This window comes from Hirundo rustica, chromosome 10 (genome assembly GCF_015227805.2).
Source record: "Hirundo rustica isolate bHirRus1 chromosome 10, bHirRus1.pri.v3, whole genome shotgun sequence".
Lineage (NCBI taxonomy): Eukaryota > Metazoa > Chordata > Aves > Passeriformes > Hirundinidae > Hirundo > Hirundo rustica.
Window position 1 is genome coordinate 25432601 of NC_053459.1, and position 17280 is coordinate 25449880.

Consider the following 17280-nt stretch of genomic DNA (forward strand, 5'->3'; position numbering starts at 1 on the left):
CCCCCGGCCGCTCCTGCGGAACTCCAGCTCTCCCTGCGGCAGCTCCCGGCACACCGCTCCTGTCGGGGACACGGGGGGGCGGCTGTTAAATGACAGCGCTTTAGGTCACGACACGGATCCGCCGCTGAGGGGAAACCCGAGAGTTTGGGGGCTGGTTCATGGGCGGGTTTTTCTTTCAAGTTAAGAATTCCTTTTTGCTCCCGGCTTAAACTCGAGCGGCTCAGCTCGGCCGGCGCCCTAAGCGCCCCCGTGTTCTGCCTCCCCCGCAGGAACCCGCCCGCCGCCGCCGTGGGGATGGCAGCGTAGGATCCCCGCAGGATGGGGGCCCCGCGCAGGGACCGGCCCCGCTGGCTGGGGACCCTCCTGGCCGCCTGCCTGGCCACCCTGCCGGCCATCAGCGCCTGTCCCCGGCCCTGCGCCTGCCGCGGCTCCGCCGAGCTCCACTGCACCTTCCGCTACTTCACCGCCGTCCCCCCGCGCATCCCGCCCGGCGTGCAGCGCATCAACCTGGGGTACGTGGAACTCGGGCTTTGAACGCTCGCACCGCTTGCCTTCCAACGCTCCGCACAGCAATAAGCAACCCTGCCGATTCAGGGCTAAAAAATAACCAAAGCAATAGGTAAGTCCGCAGAGTTTAATGTTCTGCAGCGCTCAGCAGCGGCCGCGGCCGCAGCCGGCGAAGCCCAGGACCACCCACAGTAAGGAGAAATTCGGGGGATCTAGGGCAGGGCACGTGAGAACCTCAGAAAGCTGTGAACTTGGCTTTCCTTTGTATGACCTGAGCGTGTTGTGTCTGTAGTACGGAACCTGGAAAAAGCCTGAAATAGATTTCTCTCCAGGAAGGGATAGTTCAGAGCTCAGAAAGTGGACTGGAAAAGGAGCACACGTATTAAGATCTGCAGAGAGGTTGCTGTGGTGTAACACCGAGGTGGGGGTTAGAGCCCCATATGAGCCATTCACTCAAGGGCTCGATGATCCTTCTGGATCCCTTCCTACCAGCCTGTTCTGTGATTCTGTCTCTTGAAATGTCCCACGGTGTTAGGGGCTGTGCTTTTATCTGCCCAGCTCAAGGGAAATTTCACTTATCAGCCTCCATGGGGGTTCCATTCTCTGTGTGTGAAAAAAAAGCAGGGAATAGATCATACCCAGGCTTGTCTGGCCCCTTCGTGCCGTTTCCAGCAAGTGTCCTCTCCTTAAATCAAATCATGAGACCCATCAGCAATATTGGCTGATCCGTGTGTCCCTTTTGATACACACAACCTTTGAACCATCCAGATGTGTATGCAGAAAATGCACAAGGAGCTTTTCACTGAGCACAGACAGATGTGTTTCATGCTTGCTGTCACTCGCCCATCCACTGGGAATTGGCCCTCAGAACACTGTCCTGGAAAAGTGACCACCTTTTGTGCTGACACGAAGGAATGACTCCATTTCCTCCCGGCAAAGGGAAGTGCTGCTCACCTTCAGCCGTTCCCAAAGAGTGGTTCTTTTGTTCTGGGTTGGTTGGATTTAAAAGCTGTGAGTTGGGGCTGACTAAACCCATCCTGTACAGCTACAACAGCCTGCGAAAGCTCAGCCCCACGGACTTTGCTGGCCTGGAGAAGCTGGAGTTACTGATGCTGCACAGCAACGAGATCAGTACGATCCCTGAGAAGGTGTTCAGTGATTTACGTTCACTACAGGTAAGAACTGAATGCCCCAGTGTTACTTTTTGTTATGGCTCGGCTTTCAGTGATGCTGGTAAGCAGCCACAGAGCAGCCTTCTGCAGCATTTCGGTTTCCTGTTTCTTACCTTATTCACATGGAAGTCAACGGCCTTCAGAATCCCGGATCCTAATGGGAAATGTCTTTCCTTCCCAGGCAGGCCCTCAGGTACAGGTAAAGAGCATCACAAACACATTGTAGATATCTCTTGGCTGTATCTTAGCAGGCAACTGCAGTCAAAACTCTTTCTGCAGAGGAGAAACATTGCAAAGCTCCAGCTACTGTGTCTGAAAAAGGAAACCTGCCACTGTTCATTTGTTAGTCAGTTTAGGGCTTTTTGAGTGTTGTTTTTCATCAAGATTTCCCTTTCCCTTTAGTACAATCCTGTCCCTTTTTGCCTTTGTGAAAAAAAAAAAAAAAAAAGGCCAAACTGTGCAGAACCTTTACATGCTGCGTATGAACACTTCATTTCTTTAAAGGAACTCCAGTTCCCTGGCATTCCTGGTCTGCTGAAGAACTTCACTGCACAGAGCAACCTTCAGCAGCATTTATTAGGGGTCCTGTAACTTCTACATGGCTTAACATTATGCATTTGTTACCTTTTCACAAACAGGTCTTAAAAATGAGTTACAACAAGGTCAGAGAGCTTCAGCAGGACGTGTTTTACGGCCTGAACAGCTTGGTACGGCTGCATATGGACCACAATCAAATCGAATTTGTGAATCCCAGTGTTTTCTATGGACTCACTTCCTTGAGGCTGGTCCACCTGGATGGAAATTTACTTCAGCAGCTGCATCCAGACACTTTTGTCACCTTGCGCTATAGTCAAATATTCAGAGTATCCTTCCTGAAGCACATCTCTCTGTCCGACAACATGCTGACTTCACTTCCACGAGAAATGTTTTCCTACATGTCCGAGCTCGAGAGCATTTACCTCCACGGAAACCCCTGGTCCTGTGACTGCAGCCTGCAGGGCTTTGCAGAGTGGGCACAGGACAGACCAGGTGAGCTGAAGGCTTTCTTTATGCTCCTCAATCCTCTTGTACCATCGTACTCTTCCTGACACAGGTAATTGTCCTTTATTCATCTATTTATTCTCCCAGCGAAGACTGGAAGAGAGGATTTTTGTAGGTGTGTGTAATCAGGATGAAGAGATTAATACCGTGTTAATGTTTCCTGATAAAGAGATTGGTACTGCTCTGATTAAATGAATCTAGTGCCCTTAACGCATTCCCAAGTGCAGCTTTCCCTAATGGAGAGTTTTCCTTGGCCAGTCCAAAGCTTCTGTGCACCAGGAGAATCCACAGGGAACAAGATAACTTTCATGGAATTGGCAGGAGCAAGGGCCACATTGCACTTGATCCTTTAAAAAGAAAATAAGGAACTCGAGGGACTCTAGAACTCCCTTTGCTGCTGCCATTCACAGGTCACTTCAAGATTTGGTTTTATTTTATTCAGAAGAATCACTTGTTAGTAGCTATATGTCACTTTTAATACTAAAACTCGTAGCACAGTAGCTTACTGACATTTTCTTCCCTTCAGATGTTATAAAGTGCAGAAAAGAGAGAAGTTCCAGTGTCCAGCAATGCCCAGTCTGTGCTAGTCCCAAAAATCACAACGGGAAAAGTTTAGTGGATCTTCCTTCTGCATCTTTCACCTGCTCAAAGCCAGTCATCCACGACTCCCTGAAATCCAGAGACCTCATGGTGCCAGAAGATGGGGATTTCAGTTTCGTGTCTCCCAAGGACTTGATAGCCCCGATAGGGTCTGTGGTTCTGAATATGACCGACCAAGCCGGGAATCGAGGCGACTTGGTTTGCGATGTCCAGAAACCTGAAGAAATGTCTCCCGTCTCATTTGACAAAAACGGCTCCAGCACGGTGCTCAAAGCCTCCTTCTCAGCATTCCTGGTGTGCGGTATCGATCCTGGACACATCCAGCAGCTGTGGAGCATCCTGGCGCTGTACAGCAATTCTCCTTTGAACCTGGAGCGGACCGTGCGGACGGCCGACGTGCCTTTTACTGGCTACCAGTACAAGCAGGTCCACAGCGAGAAAGACGAACTTTTCACCGACGTCGAGGCTGCCGTGCGAGCTGAGCCCGGCTGGCTGATGCAGAGCAGAGTGTCCCTGCAGCTGGACAGGACAGCCACCACGCTCAGCACGCTGCACGTCCGCTACTCCACCCACGCCCGCATCGGCGTGCCCGGCGGCGGCAGAAACCAGGAGAGACCGAACTGGGCCATCATCGCCAGGGACAACGGCACCCGAACGGAGCACACCGTGCTGGTCGGCGGCTCCGTGGAGCTGGGCTGCCGGGCCGCCGGGCGGCCGGCTCCTGCCGTGCAGTGGATATTGGCCGACGGCAGCAGGGTGCCGGCGCCGCACGTCAGCGAGGATGGGAGGATCCTGGTCCTGGAGAGCGGGGCGCTGACGCTGCGGGCAGCGGACGTGTTCGACACGGGGCTCTATCGCTGCATCGGCACCAACCGCCACGACGCCGACGCGCTCGCCTTCCGAATTACCGTGGTGGATCCTGGCGTGGAACGCGGCGCCGTGAACGGAGCCCGGCTGTCCGCTGCCCTCGGCAGCACCCTGCACCTTCCCTGCACGTCCACGGCCGCTCCGGACGCTGCCGTTACCTGGGTGTCACCCGAGCACGCAATTCTCCCCCCGTCTGCAGGGAACAAACGTGTTTTCGCCAATGGCACCTTGAGAATACACGGGGTGACGGAGAGAGACGTGGGCTACTTCCGATGTGTTGCGGCCAACCGGTACGGAGCTGATCTTTTGGTGTTCCAGGTGCTGGTGAGACAGGATGAAACTGCTCTGGAGAAAAAGCATGGAGCTCTGGGAGAGTGGGAGGAGGGCTCTGGCAGTGAACTGCTGCGTTCTGCTGCAGCACAGAGACAGCCCTCAGCCACTCCAGCACAGAGATATCCCTCAGCCCCTCCAGCACACTCTCAGCCTGCAGCCACTCCAGCCACCCTGAGAGCTCACGGTGAATCTGCAGCCTCAGCAGCCAGCAGCCAGGGCACACAGAGCACACACCAGAGCAACAGCCACGGGAAAATGCCTCACCGGCCCTACGGAGACAGAGCAGGCAGGCGGTTCAGGGGACACAGGAGACAGTTTGTTTCCTCAGGAAGGAGAGCTGATCCACAGCGCTGGGCAGCCTTGCTGGAGAAAACAAAGAGGAACTTGACAGTGACAGACAAACGAGGAGAAGTTGCAACAGAACCACCTGTGCAAGTCCGTAAGCTCTCAGAAGTGCCTGAGGATGAGGAGGAGACATCTGGTGATCTCATATCTCCAGAAGAAGAATTCATGATACCAGTGACACACAGATCCCCGGTACCTGCTCTGGGGAGAGCAACAGAACTCACGATCACTGCAGGGCCCAAGGAGACCACGAATCCCACCCCTGCCTGGAGCACCTCCCTCCTGCTCACAGAGCCATTAACTCTCCCACACTCTGTGACACCTGCCAGCAAAAGGCTGCAAACTCTTCCAAAACCTACAGACTCATGGCAAAGATCTGACTTGAGTCAAATATCAGCAGATGGTGTAAAACTATCAACTGTACCGAGTGGAACATCCACACTCTTCCCTGCTGGGCAAAAGTCAATGTACTCTGGGGAAAGTAATAACCAGCACCTAAAGCCTGCATCCGTGACACCCACGGCAGAAGCTCCAGGCAGCAGCAAGGCTGTGACTCCCCAAAACACAGCAGACAAGTTACATATTTTTACCGAGCTTACTGAGAATGTTTCCACCAAAACAGATCACCAGGTCTCTGTGGTGACAGTCAATGCACCAAGCTCTGAATTTGGCCCCGTTTATTTTCACAGTGCTCAGAAAGGAGGAACCCCTAATCTACCACTGGCCTCGACTTTCACCACTCATCAGCAAAATCACATTATCCAGGACGTTCCAACCGATCCACCCCAACTCCAGCAGCACTACGGAAGACGAAGGAAGATTTCTGGTCGGAGACGAATTGTTAGACCCGGACATATCCCAAGTATGAAAGAGCACCGACACAATTTTGGGAGGCCAGGGTCTGCCAGAGGAGGTATAGCTGTGGCCACAGGTGTTCAACTGAATGTGAACTATGGATCAAATGGACCAACCTTAAATAACTCCAGCAATTCCATCAATCCATTTAGCCCGGAAGCACCCCAGCCTTCCCCCTCCACCATGAATATGCCACTGGAGCACCCCGTGGGTACCCATCAAAACTCTGCATTCCTCAGGGAAGAGGAAGAGAAACGCAGTGCAAGGCAAAAAGCCGCTCCCACAGTCACGCCTGTCACTGCAAAGGGCACTGCCACTGCTGCAGCCAGTGGATTGGGTGTCATGGGTTTGAAACCAACAGCTGCACTTGCTAATGCCCCTCAAACCGACACCAGGGTCGCCAAAAGGAAAACACTCAGAGTGGGAGGAAGGAGAGGTCAGAGGAGGAAGAGGCCTCCTAAAACACCTGTCCCACAGCGTGCGGCTGCAGCCCACAGCTCTGCAGCCACCCCTGCAGCGAGCGCAGCCACCCCCACGGTGACAGCTCTCACACCCCCAGCCGTGCCTGCAAGCCTTGCACCCCCAAAACCCCTCCCTGGGAGCGTCAGTGCAGCGCCCAGGGCCAAAGCAGCAGTGCCGGGGACCCCTGACAGCCCCGAGGCTGCTCAGCACAGGCCCACGGCAGCGACCCCGGGCACCTGGAGGAGCACCCAGGCAGCAGCAGCGTCCCTGCCTGGCGGGGTGACTGCTCAGAGCGCCGCCGTGGCACCCCAAACCACGCCAGGCACACCGGGGAGCACCCATCCTGCCACGTCACCAGCTGCTAGCCCTGCCCAGACCCCCACCAAGGGTCTGCAAACCTCCCCGTGGCCGGACGAGCCCCCCGGTGCCCGCCCTGCTGCAGTCAGAGCCGCCTCAGGGCCGGTGACTGCAGAACCCAGCGCAGCCACCGCCGCGGCAGGAGAAAATCCCGACGTGAAACCGGGGCAGGGAACTGTCCGGGAAGGGCCGGCAGCACAGCCCACCCTGCCAGCCAGAGCCCTGCCGAGGGCTCCCGCTGCAGTCACTGCTCCCGGCCCCCGGAATCCCCGCCCCGGGCCAGCCCGGACCACCCCGGGAGCCCCCGAACCCCCGGCGGGACACGGGCAGCTGCAGCCCAGGCCACGGCCCAGGGGCACAGGGAGGGGGAACACGCTGCAGCCGCCGCTAAGCGCAGCCCCGTGGGGAAGGGACAAGGACAGCCCTGTCCGTGCCTGGTCTGGACGGAGACAAGATCAAGACACCACCACCGTCCCCGATCCCATCGCCTCGGCTTCTGCAAGCAGAAACCATTTTTCAAAGCCCAGAATAGCGGGAGGGAAACTGGCTGCTTTCACCGTGCTGGCGAATTCTGATGCTCTTATTCCTTGTGAGGCTACTGGGAACCCGCCTCCAACAATAGAGTGGACCAAGATACCATCAGGTGAGTTTGATAAACCTCTCTAGAATTTACCTGTCATTAGTCCTGTAGTTTGGCACCTCTTCTGTGTGCCAAACTCAAGCACTGCTTCATTTCAGAGTACTGTGAAATATTAGTGAAAGGTAAACTGGGAAACAGTGACAGAGACTCACTGGAGCATCTCAGTGCTGACTCTGGAACAGCTTTTTAATGAAATTATTTTAAAAAAAAAATCAAACTTATGTTTAATTTTAATTCCTTGCTTATTGTGGGAAGAGTTCAGTATTGATTGTACCTTACCTGCTATTCCAGAGCAGAGTGAAAAGAAAAATGTGGTAAAAACCACTCAAATCGAGTTACAGCTGTGCCAGGTTCGGACTGCAAAGCCCCATCTGCTGTATCCAAGCTTTGTCTCTGCTGGAGATTCAGCTTCATTCTTGCTTTGGAGCTTTGTCATTCTATATGCAAAATTCTCTGATTCTCTTTCCAGTTTATTGCCGTTGGCTCGGTTATTTGGGCAGCGCAGAGCAGGACAGGACAGGACAGGACAGGGCAGGACGGGGTGTTTGGGACTGAGGACGAGGAAGGGGCAGTCTGGGTTATTTGGGCAGAGCAGGACAGGGCGGGACGGGCTGTTTGGCACCGAGGACGAGGAAGGGCAGGCTGTGACAGGCTGTGTCCCCGTTGGCAGGGAGCGATGCCGCGGGGCCCGGCAGCGGCGGCAGGAGGTGGGCAGCGCTGCCCAACGGGACGCTGTCCATCCCCCGGGCGGGGCTGCAGGACCGCGGGCAGTACCTGTGCACGGCGGCCAACCCGCACGGCGCGGCCCGGCTCCTGGTCACCCTGGCCGTGCTGGCCCGCCCGCCCCGCGTCTCGGGCGGCCGCTCGCTGACCGCGCACTCCGGGAGCAGCGCGTCCCTGCCGTGCCGAGCGCAGGGCAGCCCCGCTCCCCGCATCTCCTGGCTCCTGGCCAACGGCACCCGCCTGTCGCACGGCTCCGCGGGCGGCGGCAGGGCCGGCGTGGAGCCGGACGGCACGCTGGTTATCCGGGCAGTCTCCGTGTACGACAGGGGCCTCTACACGTGCCTCGCCGAGAACCCCGCGGGCACCGACACGCTGGCCGTGAAGCTGCAGGTGGTGGCGGCCCCTCCCACCGTCCTGGAGGAGAAGAGACAAAGCGTGGCAGGGACTGCGGGGGAAAGCCTGGAACTGCCTTGCACGGCGCAAGGGCAGCCTCGGCCCAGCGTGCACTGGGTGCTCCCCGACGGCAGGGCGGTGAAACCCCTGCAGCCGGTGCGCCCCGGGCTGCTCCTGCTCCCCGACGGCACCCTGCGCCTGGGCAGCGCGGCCCCGTCCGACAGCGGCACCTACGAGTGCATCGCCACCAGCTCCACCGGCTCCGACAGGAGGGTGGTCAGCCTCGTGGTGCAGCGCAGGGACGCGCTGCCGAAAATAGCCGTCGCCTCCCAGGAGCTGACCCGGCTGAATTTTGGGGAGAGGCTGCTTCTGAACTGTACGGCGAGTGGGGAGCCCAAGCCCAGGATAATCTGGAGGTTGCCCTCCAAGGCTGTTGTGGACCAGTGGCACAGGTACGACCCCTTTTTTTCCTCCACCTCTTTGGAGCTTCGCTGTCACCTCTGGGGCTCACATAAGAGCCTATTACAGCACTAAAACACTGCGAACTAAACCAGTCTTTAAGCATTTAACAGTGGCGAAACATCTGTTCTGACGGCATCTATATCTAATAACAGATCGCTTCAATTGCCATAGGTGGGTGAGGTCTCAAAACAGGTACCAGTCATATCTGAACGAAGGTAACTGCTGTCATGATGACAGCTGACTGCTGTCAGGTTAGAGGAGGGGAGGTCCCTTGTAACAGATTTGCGAAGCAGGGCTCAGGAGGGAGGGGTTTCTTTCATCTCTACCACGTCTACCTTTGGGTGTCTCAGCACACACCCTGCCACAGTTACACCTCACCTCCACCTCAGGAGAGGCAGCCCCAGCTCAGGGTGTTCCCAGCAGAGTCAGCACCGCTCACATCCCCACAACACCAAAAGTGACAGTGACATCAGTGTAGGACACGCTGGGTGGGCAGGGGCCGTGGCCACAGCGCCTCTGGAAAGGGTTCCTCTGTTGTATTGTGCTGTTAACACATTCAGTCCCTTCCTGTGCTCAGTGTTCACCCCCGGCACTTGTTCCCATACTTATTTTCCTCTCTCTCTCCCCACAACAGAATGGGAAGCCGGATCCACGTCTACCCCAATGGGTCCTTGGCTATTGAGGCAGTCACAGAAAAGGACGCAGGTGATTACCTGTGCGTTGCCAGAAACAGAATTGGGGATGATCTGGTACTGATGAAAGTCAGCATCACCATGAAGCCCGCCAAGATTGACCACAAACAGCAGTTCAAGAAACTGGTGCCGTATGGGAAGGATTTCAGAGTGGACTGCAAGGCCTCAGGGTCGCCCACACCAGAAATCTCCTGGGGGCTGCCGGACGGGACGGTGGTGAACAACGCGATGCTGGCGGACGACAGCGGGCGCAGGGCTCGCAGGTACGTGCTCTTCGACAACGGCACTCTGTACCTCAACAGAGCCGGAGTGGCAGAAGGAGGCGACTACACGTGCTACGCCCAAAACACTCTGGGGAGGGATGAGATGAAGGTCCACGTCACGGTCATCGTGGCAGCCCCGCAGATAAAGCACAATTACCAGACACATGTTACCGTGACAGCCGGAGACGCAGCCCTGCTGGACTGTGAAGCTGCTGGAGAACCCAGGGCACAGATCTTCTGGCTGCTGCCTTCCAGCGAGATGATCTCCTCGTCCACAGAGCGGCACTCCCTGCATGCCAACGGCTCGCTCTCCATCGGCCACGCCAGCCTGCTGGATGCCGGGGAGTACATGTGCGTGGCTCGGAACCCCGGCGGGGACGACACCAAGCTGTATAAGCTGGATGTGGCCGCTAAGCCCCCCGTCATAAACGGCTTGTACAGGAACAAAACCGTCATGAAGGTGACGGCAGTGAGGCACTCGAAGAAGCACATCGACTGCCGGGCAGAAGGGTCGCCTCCTCCTCAGATTATGTGGATCATGCCTGATAACATTTTCCTAACAGCCCCATATTACGGGAGCAGGATCGTGGTGCACAAAAACGGGACGCTTGAGATTCGGAACATCAGGCCCTCAGACGCAGCGGATTTTATCTGTGTGGCACGTAACGACGGGGGAGAGTCCGTGCTGGTGGTGCAGCTGGAAGTCACGGAAATGCTACGGAGACCGATGTTCAAAAACCCTTTCAATGAAAAAATAATAGCGAAACCTGGGAAAACCGTCACACTGAACTGTTCCGTGGATGGAAACCCTCCCCCGGAGATAAGCTGGATGCTGCCCAACGGCACCTGGTTTCCCAGCAGCGTCAGGACATCCCAGTTTTTGACAGGAAGCGACGGGACGCTGACCATCCCTAACCCCGAGGGACGCCACGCCGGGCGCTACCGCTGCGCTGCCCGGAACCAGGTGGGCTATATAGAAAAGCTGGTGGTGCTGGAGGTGGCCCAGAAGCCCAGCATCCTCACGCGCCCTGCAGGGCTGGTGAAGGGCGTCAGCGGGGAGCCTCTGTCGCTGCACTGCCTGGCCCAGGGCAGCCCCAAGCCCAGGGTGGCGTGGACGCTGCCGGGGGGCCGCGTGCTGGAGCGGCCGCAGGTCAGCGGGAGGCACCTGCTGCTGGAGAACGGCACCCTGCTCATCCGGGCGGCCTCGGCCCAGGACGCCGGGAATTACGTGTGCAGGGCCCACAACGACGCTGGGGACTCGTCCCTCAGCACCGCCGTCGTGGTCGCAGCCTACGCCCCTCGCATCGTGGGCAGGCCCCCGCCAGCCATCCACACCGTGCCAGGGGCGCCGGTTCAGCTCCACTGCGTCGTGCTGGGCATCCCCAAACCAGAAATTTCCTGGGAGTTACCCGACCGCTCCGTGCTCTCCACAGCTCACCAGGGCCGGGGCTCTGGGGGCGAGCTGCTCCACGCCACGGGGACTCTGCTCCTGCAGAACCCCCGAGCCTCCAGCTCCGGCGCCTACAAGTGCACGGCGAGGAACCCCCTGGGCACGGACACCGCGGTCACCTACGTCCACGTCATCTGAGTCACAGGTGCGGCAGCGATGGTGGGAACACAGGCTGCGCCTGGGCTGGGCCGTGCTTGCAGGGGCTTGGATCAAAGGCAGCCAGGAGCGCGTGAGCGCCTGGACGCATCTGCAGCGCTCGCTCTGCGCTGGCTGGGCACAAGGAGAGGTGGGAGGGAAATCAGCTCTAGCAGCGTGCGCTGGCGTTGGTTCTCTCCACGTTCAGGGGATTTTAGAAGAAAGAAAAATTGAGGCGCTTCTACTCAGCAAAGCGATGGCAAACATCGACTATCAGACATGGTAACTTTCTGGAAACGTGCCCAGAGAACTCCTGTACGGACAAAGTTTGGCGTCAGTTCAATCCTGCCCACCCTGTGTGACTGTCACAAGCACGGACCAGAGAGGGAAGGACACCTGGGAACCCCAGAGCGGGTTTATTGGGATGCAGATTGTGTTTTAATATTTAGTATATTTTTGAAATAAATATCCAATGATGTAACAAGCAGTGAAGTATTTTTAATAGCACAGCTGTGGTTGCCATGGTCTTTTCTGCAGAGCTGTGGGGTGACACAGAACAGCTCAGTTTGGAACAGGAGAGGAGGCTCTGCTCAGCACCGTTGGGCCAATGCACACAGACTGGGTGTAGAATCACTCCAGCACCCTCTTATTGTCACAAAAGCATTTTTTAATGATTTCTCAATAGAATAAAAATCACATCAATTTGAATCTCAATTTAGATTTGTGATTCCTCGATTGAGCAGCCAAGTAGGTTTCAGAAGCAAATTAAGTTAGCACAAAACAGGAAAAAAGTACTATTCCGGTAGGTTTATTAACATCACATTGCAGCTTTTAATATAAACTTTAGGAAGTTCTAATACAAGCAATAAACCCACTTCAGCACCTTTGTAGCACAATAAGAGGGACTGGTACTTTAAACAAAGAAGTCTGTAAAGTGTATATGAAAATCACAGTCAAATAAACATTTCAAGCAATGCTTGTTCTGCCAACAGAAAAAGAGGTGAACATTTTAAAGAACAAATTAACTTTTATGCCAAAACCAGAAGTGCCTTCTAGCTCAGTAATTTGGTCCAGTGCAGCTCTTGAAAAAAAAAAATTAAAATAAAAAGTGTTTCCCATATATAAATAAATTCAGCATTCTTTGTCCTCTTTGAAAGTAACCGGACCTAAAAAAGCACCAAATTTATAAAATTTGCCATAACATTCTTCAAATAGGCCCACAAAAGTCCAGATATTGAAATCTATAACCCTAAACCAAAAACCCAGCCTTGTTACATATTCACATCAACTGCAGCACAAAAAATAATGATGGAAATCAGAAGAGAACTCCTGCTGTTCTGCCCAGCAGTGAGCAGTGCATCGCATGTCCTGTGTCCTGCTCCTCATCCCCTGCATCCCCTCCCAGCCTGCCCAGGACTGGGGGGGCCCGTGCTGCCTCACCCCCTGCTGCTTACCTGGGGGAGGAAGAACAGGGGGTGACTGTACCAAAACACAGAATAATACCTGAATTTGGTGCAGCAGTGGCAAGCAGCAGTCAGCAAATCCCTCATCCACCTGGGGTCAGGGGCGCTCAGTTCCCTGGGGACTTGTCCTGCAGAGGACTGAAGGGGAGAGGGTTCCAGCTGCCCTGGGGACCAGGGGTGCCCCAGCACTGGGCTTGGTGCCACACCCAAGGGCTGGGACATCTGTGAGTGGGCAAATGAGCTCCATGTACCTCCAGCACGGCAGGAAAAAACCCCACAGTGCCTGAACCAGGGCAGGAACAAACCCCACAGTGCCTGAGCCATGATCAGGGCAGGAACAAACCCCACAGTGCCTGAGCCATGGCCACAGCATGAACAAACCCCACAGTGCCTGAGCCATGGTAGGAACAAACCCCACAGTGCCTGAGCCATGGACACAGCATGAACAAACCCCACAGTGCCTGAGCCAGGGCAGGAACAAACCCCACAGTGCCTGAACCAGGGCAGGAACAAACCCCACAGTGCCTGAGCCATGGCCAGGGCAGGAACAAACCCCACAGTGCCTGAGCCATGGCCAGGGCAGGAACAAACCCCACAGTGCCCTGGCTCGGGGCTCAGCAGGTGAGGAGGGCAGTGGGGCAGGAGGCTGTCCTGCGCAGCAGGGACACAGGGAGCACCCTGAGAGCTCTCAGAACCTCTGCTCTCCTCCTTCCCCAGCGGTTCAGCCTGCAGCAGAGGAGGCTCCAGGGAGGCCCCACTGTGGCTGTGGCATTGAGCACCACGGGATCGGCACCCCAAACTCAGAGCCTCACATCTATCTCTGCTCTCTCAGCTTTACAGATCTCCCTCCTAAACCCCCAATTTTATTTTATTTTATTTTTTCTCATTAGACCCAATGAAAACTCATGCGCTTCTAATGCTTTTAATGAAATGATTCTTTGGAAGCCTGACATGCTGAATAAAACTGCAGTAATCCTGTACCCTAATAACTCCGTGGGCACTGCAGAAACTGCCCGAGTTTGCTCAGCAAAACCTGGTGCTTACTGAAGGCAGTTTCAGTGTTTTACAAGACTTCAGCATCTTTTCCCTTTCTGAAACCAAATCCTTCACTTAAAACGTGTTGTGCAATCTCCTGGCTGCCGGGCTGTGGTAACTGCTGAGGTTAGACAAAGGCACTAACCGGCACACCGGGGGTTTTTGGGAGCATAAACCCAACCCACAGCGCCTTTTGCGGGGCAGTGCTGGCAGAGGGGTCTGCGCCAGGCAGGTGCCCACTGCAGTGACACTCTCCCATCAGTCTGGTTCAAGATACCAGAACTACTCAAAACCCTCAAAAATGGGTGAAAATTACGTAAGATTAATGATTTAAACTCAAAAGCTGCAGTTTCATCATGACTGTACTTTCTCTACTCTTCTGTAGCAAACTTTTCCTAGTTGCGCTCACTATAAATGTATTTGGAACCCTGGCACTGCGGGAGCTGCGGCAGGGGCTGAGCCTGGGGGGTGAGAGCGTGGCTCGGTGCATGTCCTGCCCCTGCACGACACAGCACCCTCGGGTGCAGCCCCCGCAGCTCCAGCGAGCGCGGTCCCGCCCGCAGAGCCGGCAGGCTGCAGCGGTGACCGGGGTCTCTGCACTCCCCGCAGGACAGCCCCGCTGCCCGCTGCTGAGCCGAGCGCTGGGCTCGCCCCCGGGAGGTGGAAGCTCTGCTCCTTGGTGTCCCGCACACAGACACCGCAGCCCGGAGGAGCAGCCCTGCGCCGCCCGGGGCTTGCAGAGACCCTCTGATGGGGCTTTGTCTGTCTGTCTGTCTGTCTGTCCGTCCTGGTGCATTAAATCCCACCGGGAACGCTGAGCAGGGACAATCGCTGATGTAACCACGCAGGTGATGGATTTTACTGAGGGTACCTGGTTCCCAACTTCCCCCAGGCGCAGCAGGCGAAATGCTGAGGAGTAGATTTGAGGATGATGCACAAAACACCAGTATGGGTAATGCAAGCAGCTCCAGCTCCCACCTGGAGCTGGGAATGCACTCCACATCAGGATCAGCCTCGCTTGTCCATTCAAATCACCTCAGGATCTGTGCCCAGTCAAGGGAAAATCATTTGAGGATTTCAACTGCAACTGCTGCAGTGTGTCTTGAAGCATGAGAGAAGAGAAAAGAAATTCACTGTTAGACTTAATTTCATGACTGAGTTTGCAAAAACCTGGCAAACTGGAATGTGCCAAGGATACAACCAATCCATGTGTTTCCTGTGTGACTGGAATGCTGCACTGCTGCACCTGGCCCCTTCCAAACCATTCCATGGAAAAGCCCAGTGACAGACAGGAGCTGGAAGCAGCAATGATCCTTCCCTGCAGCTGCCCAGCTCCCCACAAAACCAAAGACAGATCCAAGTCCTCCAACAAAGCCTTTGCCATCCCAGCCAGGATATCTTTACAGAGATGTATAAATTATGGTTAAAGGTGATTTTGATACCACACTGCAAGCAGCAACATCCCAACTCAGGCTACCAGCTGGACAAGGATTGGGGACCCTTCCCTGTGTACCTGCTGCAAACCCAAGTGTGCCTAAATAACTGCAAGCAGGGTGATGGATCCCCCATCCTGACACACCCCAGCAGCACCAGCAACGACTGCAGGAAGTACAGAAAACAGGCTCAAAGGCAAGGCCTCTCTAAACACACATCTGGCTCTGCCTCACCAATAAGGGCTTTTAACAGGGTGGCAGCTTCCCTGCCCCAAAGTCCTGCAGACCAACTCCAGAACAGCTTCACTAACTATTATCTGGAAAGCTTTCCAGCACAGACAGCAGGAGGGAAGTTTTGTAGCATCACTGTTTCTCCCAGAAACAACTGAATTCTATGAAAATCAATGATTCAGTGGGTATATTCTTAGCTGTTACCGCTTTTGGAGGTAACAAGGTCTGATTATTCCAATAATGGTCCCTTCTGTCAGCGTGGAATACTCAGCCACGCTCACACAGTCACAGCCTTGGGCACATCCTGCAGCTGCTCTCACCTTCCACAGCAAGAAACACATGCCAAACCACCCAAAACAAAAATGCATCCTCTGCCTTCCCCCAGAGCGTTAGTGGTACAGAGCACTGCTGATCCACCAGCTCTACACAATGATGATAAATCCACCCCTGTAGAGGCACAGTCTAAATTAAACCAAATTTCTGGCCTGAAAATTTCAATGGGCAAAGTAACTGATGACTGGCACTTGTAAATGAGACTGAAAAAAGCTCAAAGACTGTGAGCTGCTGCAAGTTCTATGTCACATAAAGCATCTCGCTACTACTGCTGAACAAAAGTTGCATGTCAGATCAAAGGCATGACATGAACATCTAAATATGTCAAGCACATTTTATGAGATGGTAACAGTTTATGCACTCTCTGCAATTTGATAAAAAACGTGTATCTCTCTGTCAGACTTCAAATGTAATCTTATACATTTGTTTTCTAAAGCAGCATTTCCTTAAACTTTTTAGCCACTCTCTGGTAAATTCTGAAGATTTTACACAGTTGTAATACAGACTGGTTGTATTTTGAGCTTCAGAAATAAATATTTAACATTTATAACTGGAACCAAACTTTTAAACTTCTGCTTGGAGAAGTCAGAGTAATGTTTCTCAAACCATCACAAAGTGCTGCTGCCCTCTGGAGCCAGCAAATCGCTGTAAAACTGGAATTCACTAACCAGAGGGAACGAGACAGTCCCACACAAAGTAAAGCACGTATCAGAAACGCTGAAAAAAAGTGAGCCTGTGGATTTAGTACATCTAGCAGATGGCAAATTATCCACCATGGCTCTTGGTATGAATCCCAGAGGAAATAACCCAAAGGGCCTTTGTTCCTTTAATCATCCCTCTCTCCCTTCGCTCCCTGCGGATCCCCACCAGCTCTGTGACACTGCCAGCACAGGAGCTAGGTCTGGCTCATCTACCCACAAAGCCTAGCACCTCAACAGAGACAGAGCTACAGCTGAGAGCAGAAAAGCCCTTGGAGAACCCAGAGCCGACAAAGGAACCAACCCAACGGGGAGAGAGCCAGGAGGTGGTCACCAGTCCATGGGCTGTGCCCCAGCTGGGGCGAGGGGCTGGCTGTGCAGGAAGGGGCTGGGCTGGGGACGGGTCCCCCAAGCTGTGCCCCCAGATTGTACCCCCCAGGCTGTGCCCCCAGGCTGTGTCCCCCCAAGCTGTGTCCCCCCAGGCTGTGCCCCCAGATTGTACCCCCCAGGCTGTGTCCCCCCAAGCTGTGTCCCCAGGCTGTGTCCCCAGGCTGTGTCCCCAGGCTGTACCTCCCAGGCTGTGTCCCCAGGCTGTGCCCCCAGGCTGTGCCCCCCAAGCTGTGTCCCCAGGCTGTGTCCCCAGGCTGTACCTCCCAGGCTGTGTCCCCAGGCTGTGCCCCCAGGCTGTGCCCCAGTGCCATCACTCAATTTTGGGAGCCTGTTCCACAGCCACAGGTCAAATGTGGTGCTGGCTTGAGGGTCAGTGCCTGTCAGCACAGAAATCCTGAAA

The 17280-nt window shown here is 54.9% G+C and overlaps 1 protein-coding gene across 1 annotated transcript; it reads left to right on the forward strand.

Annotated features, from left to right (window-relative positions):
* Nucleotides 1-318: 318 nt before the first annotated feature.
* On the forward strand, nt 319-11300 carry IGSF10 (immunoglobulin superfamily member 10). The gene is made up of 7 exons (XM_040074436.1): nt 319-512; nt 1553-1682; nt 2318-2708; nt 3247-4593; nt 4651-7182; nt 7850-8747; nt 9392-11300. Exons 1-7 carry the CDS (start codon nt 319-321, stop codon nt 11298-11300), a joined length of 7401 nt encoding a protein of 2466 aa, XP_039930370.1.
* The last annotated feature ends 5980 nt before the right edge of the window (nt 11301-17280 follow it).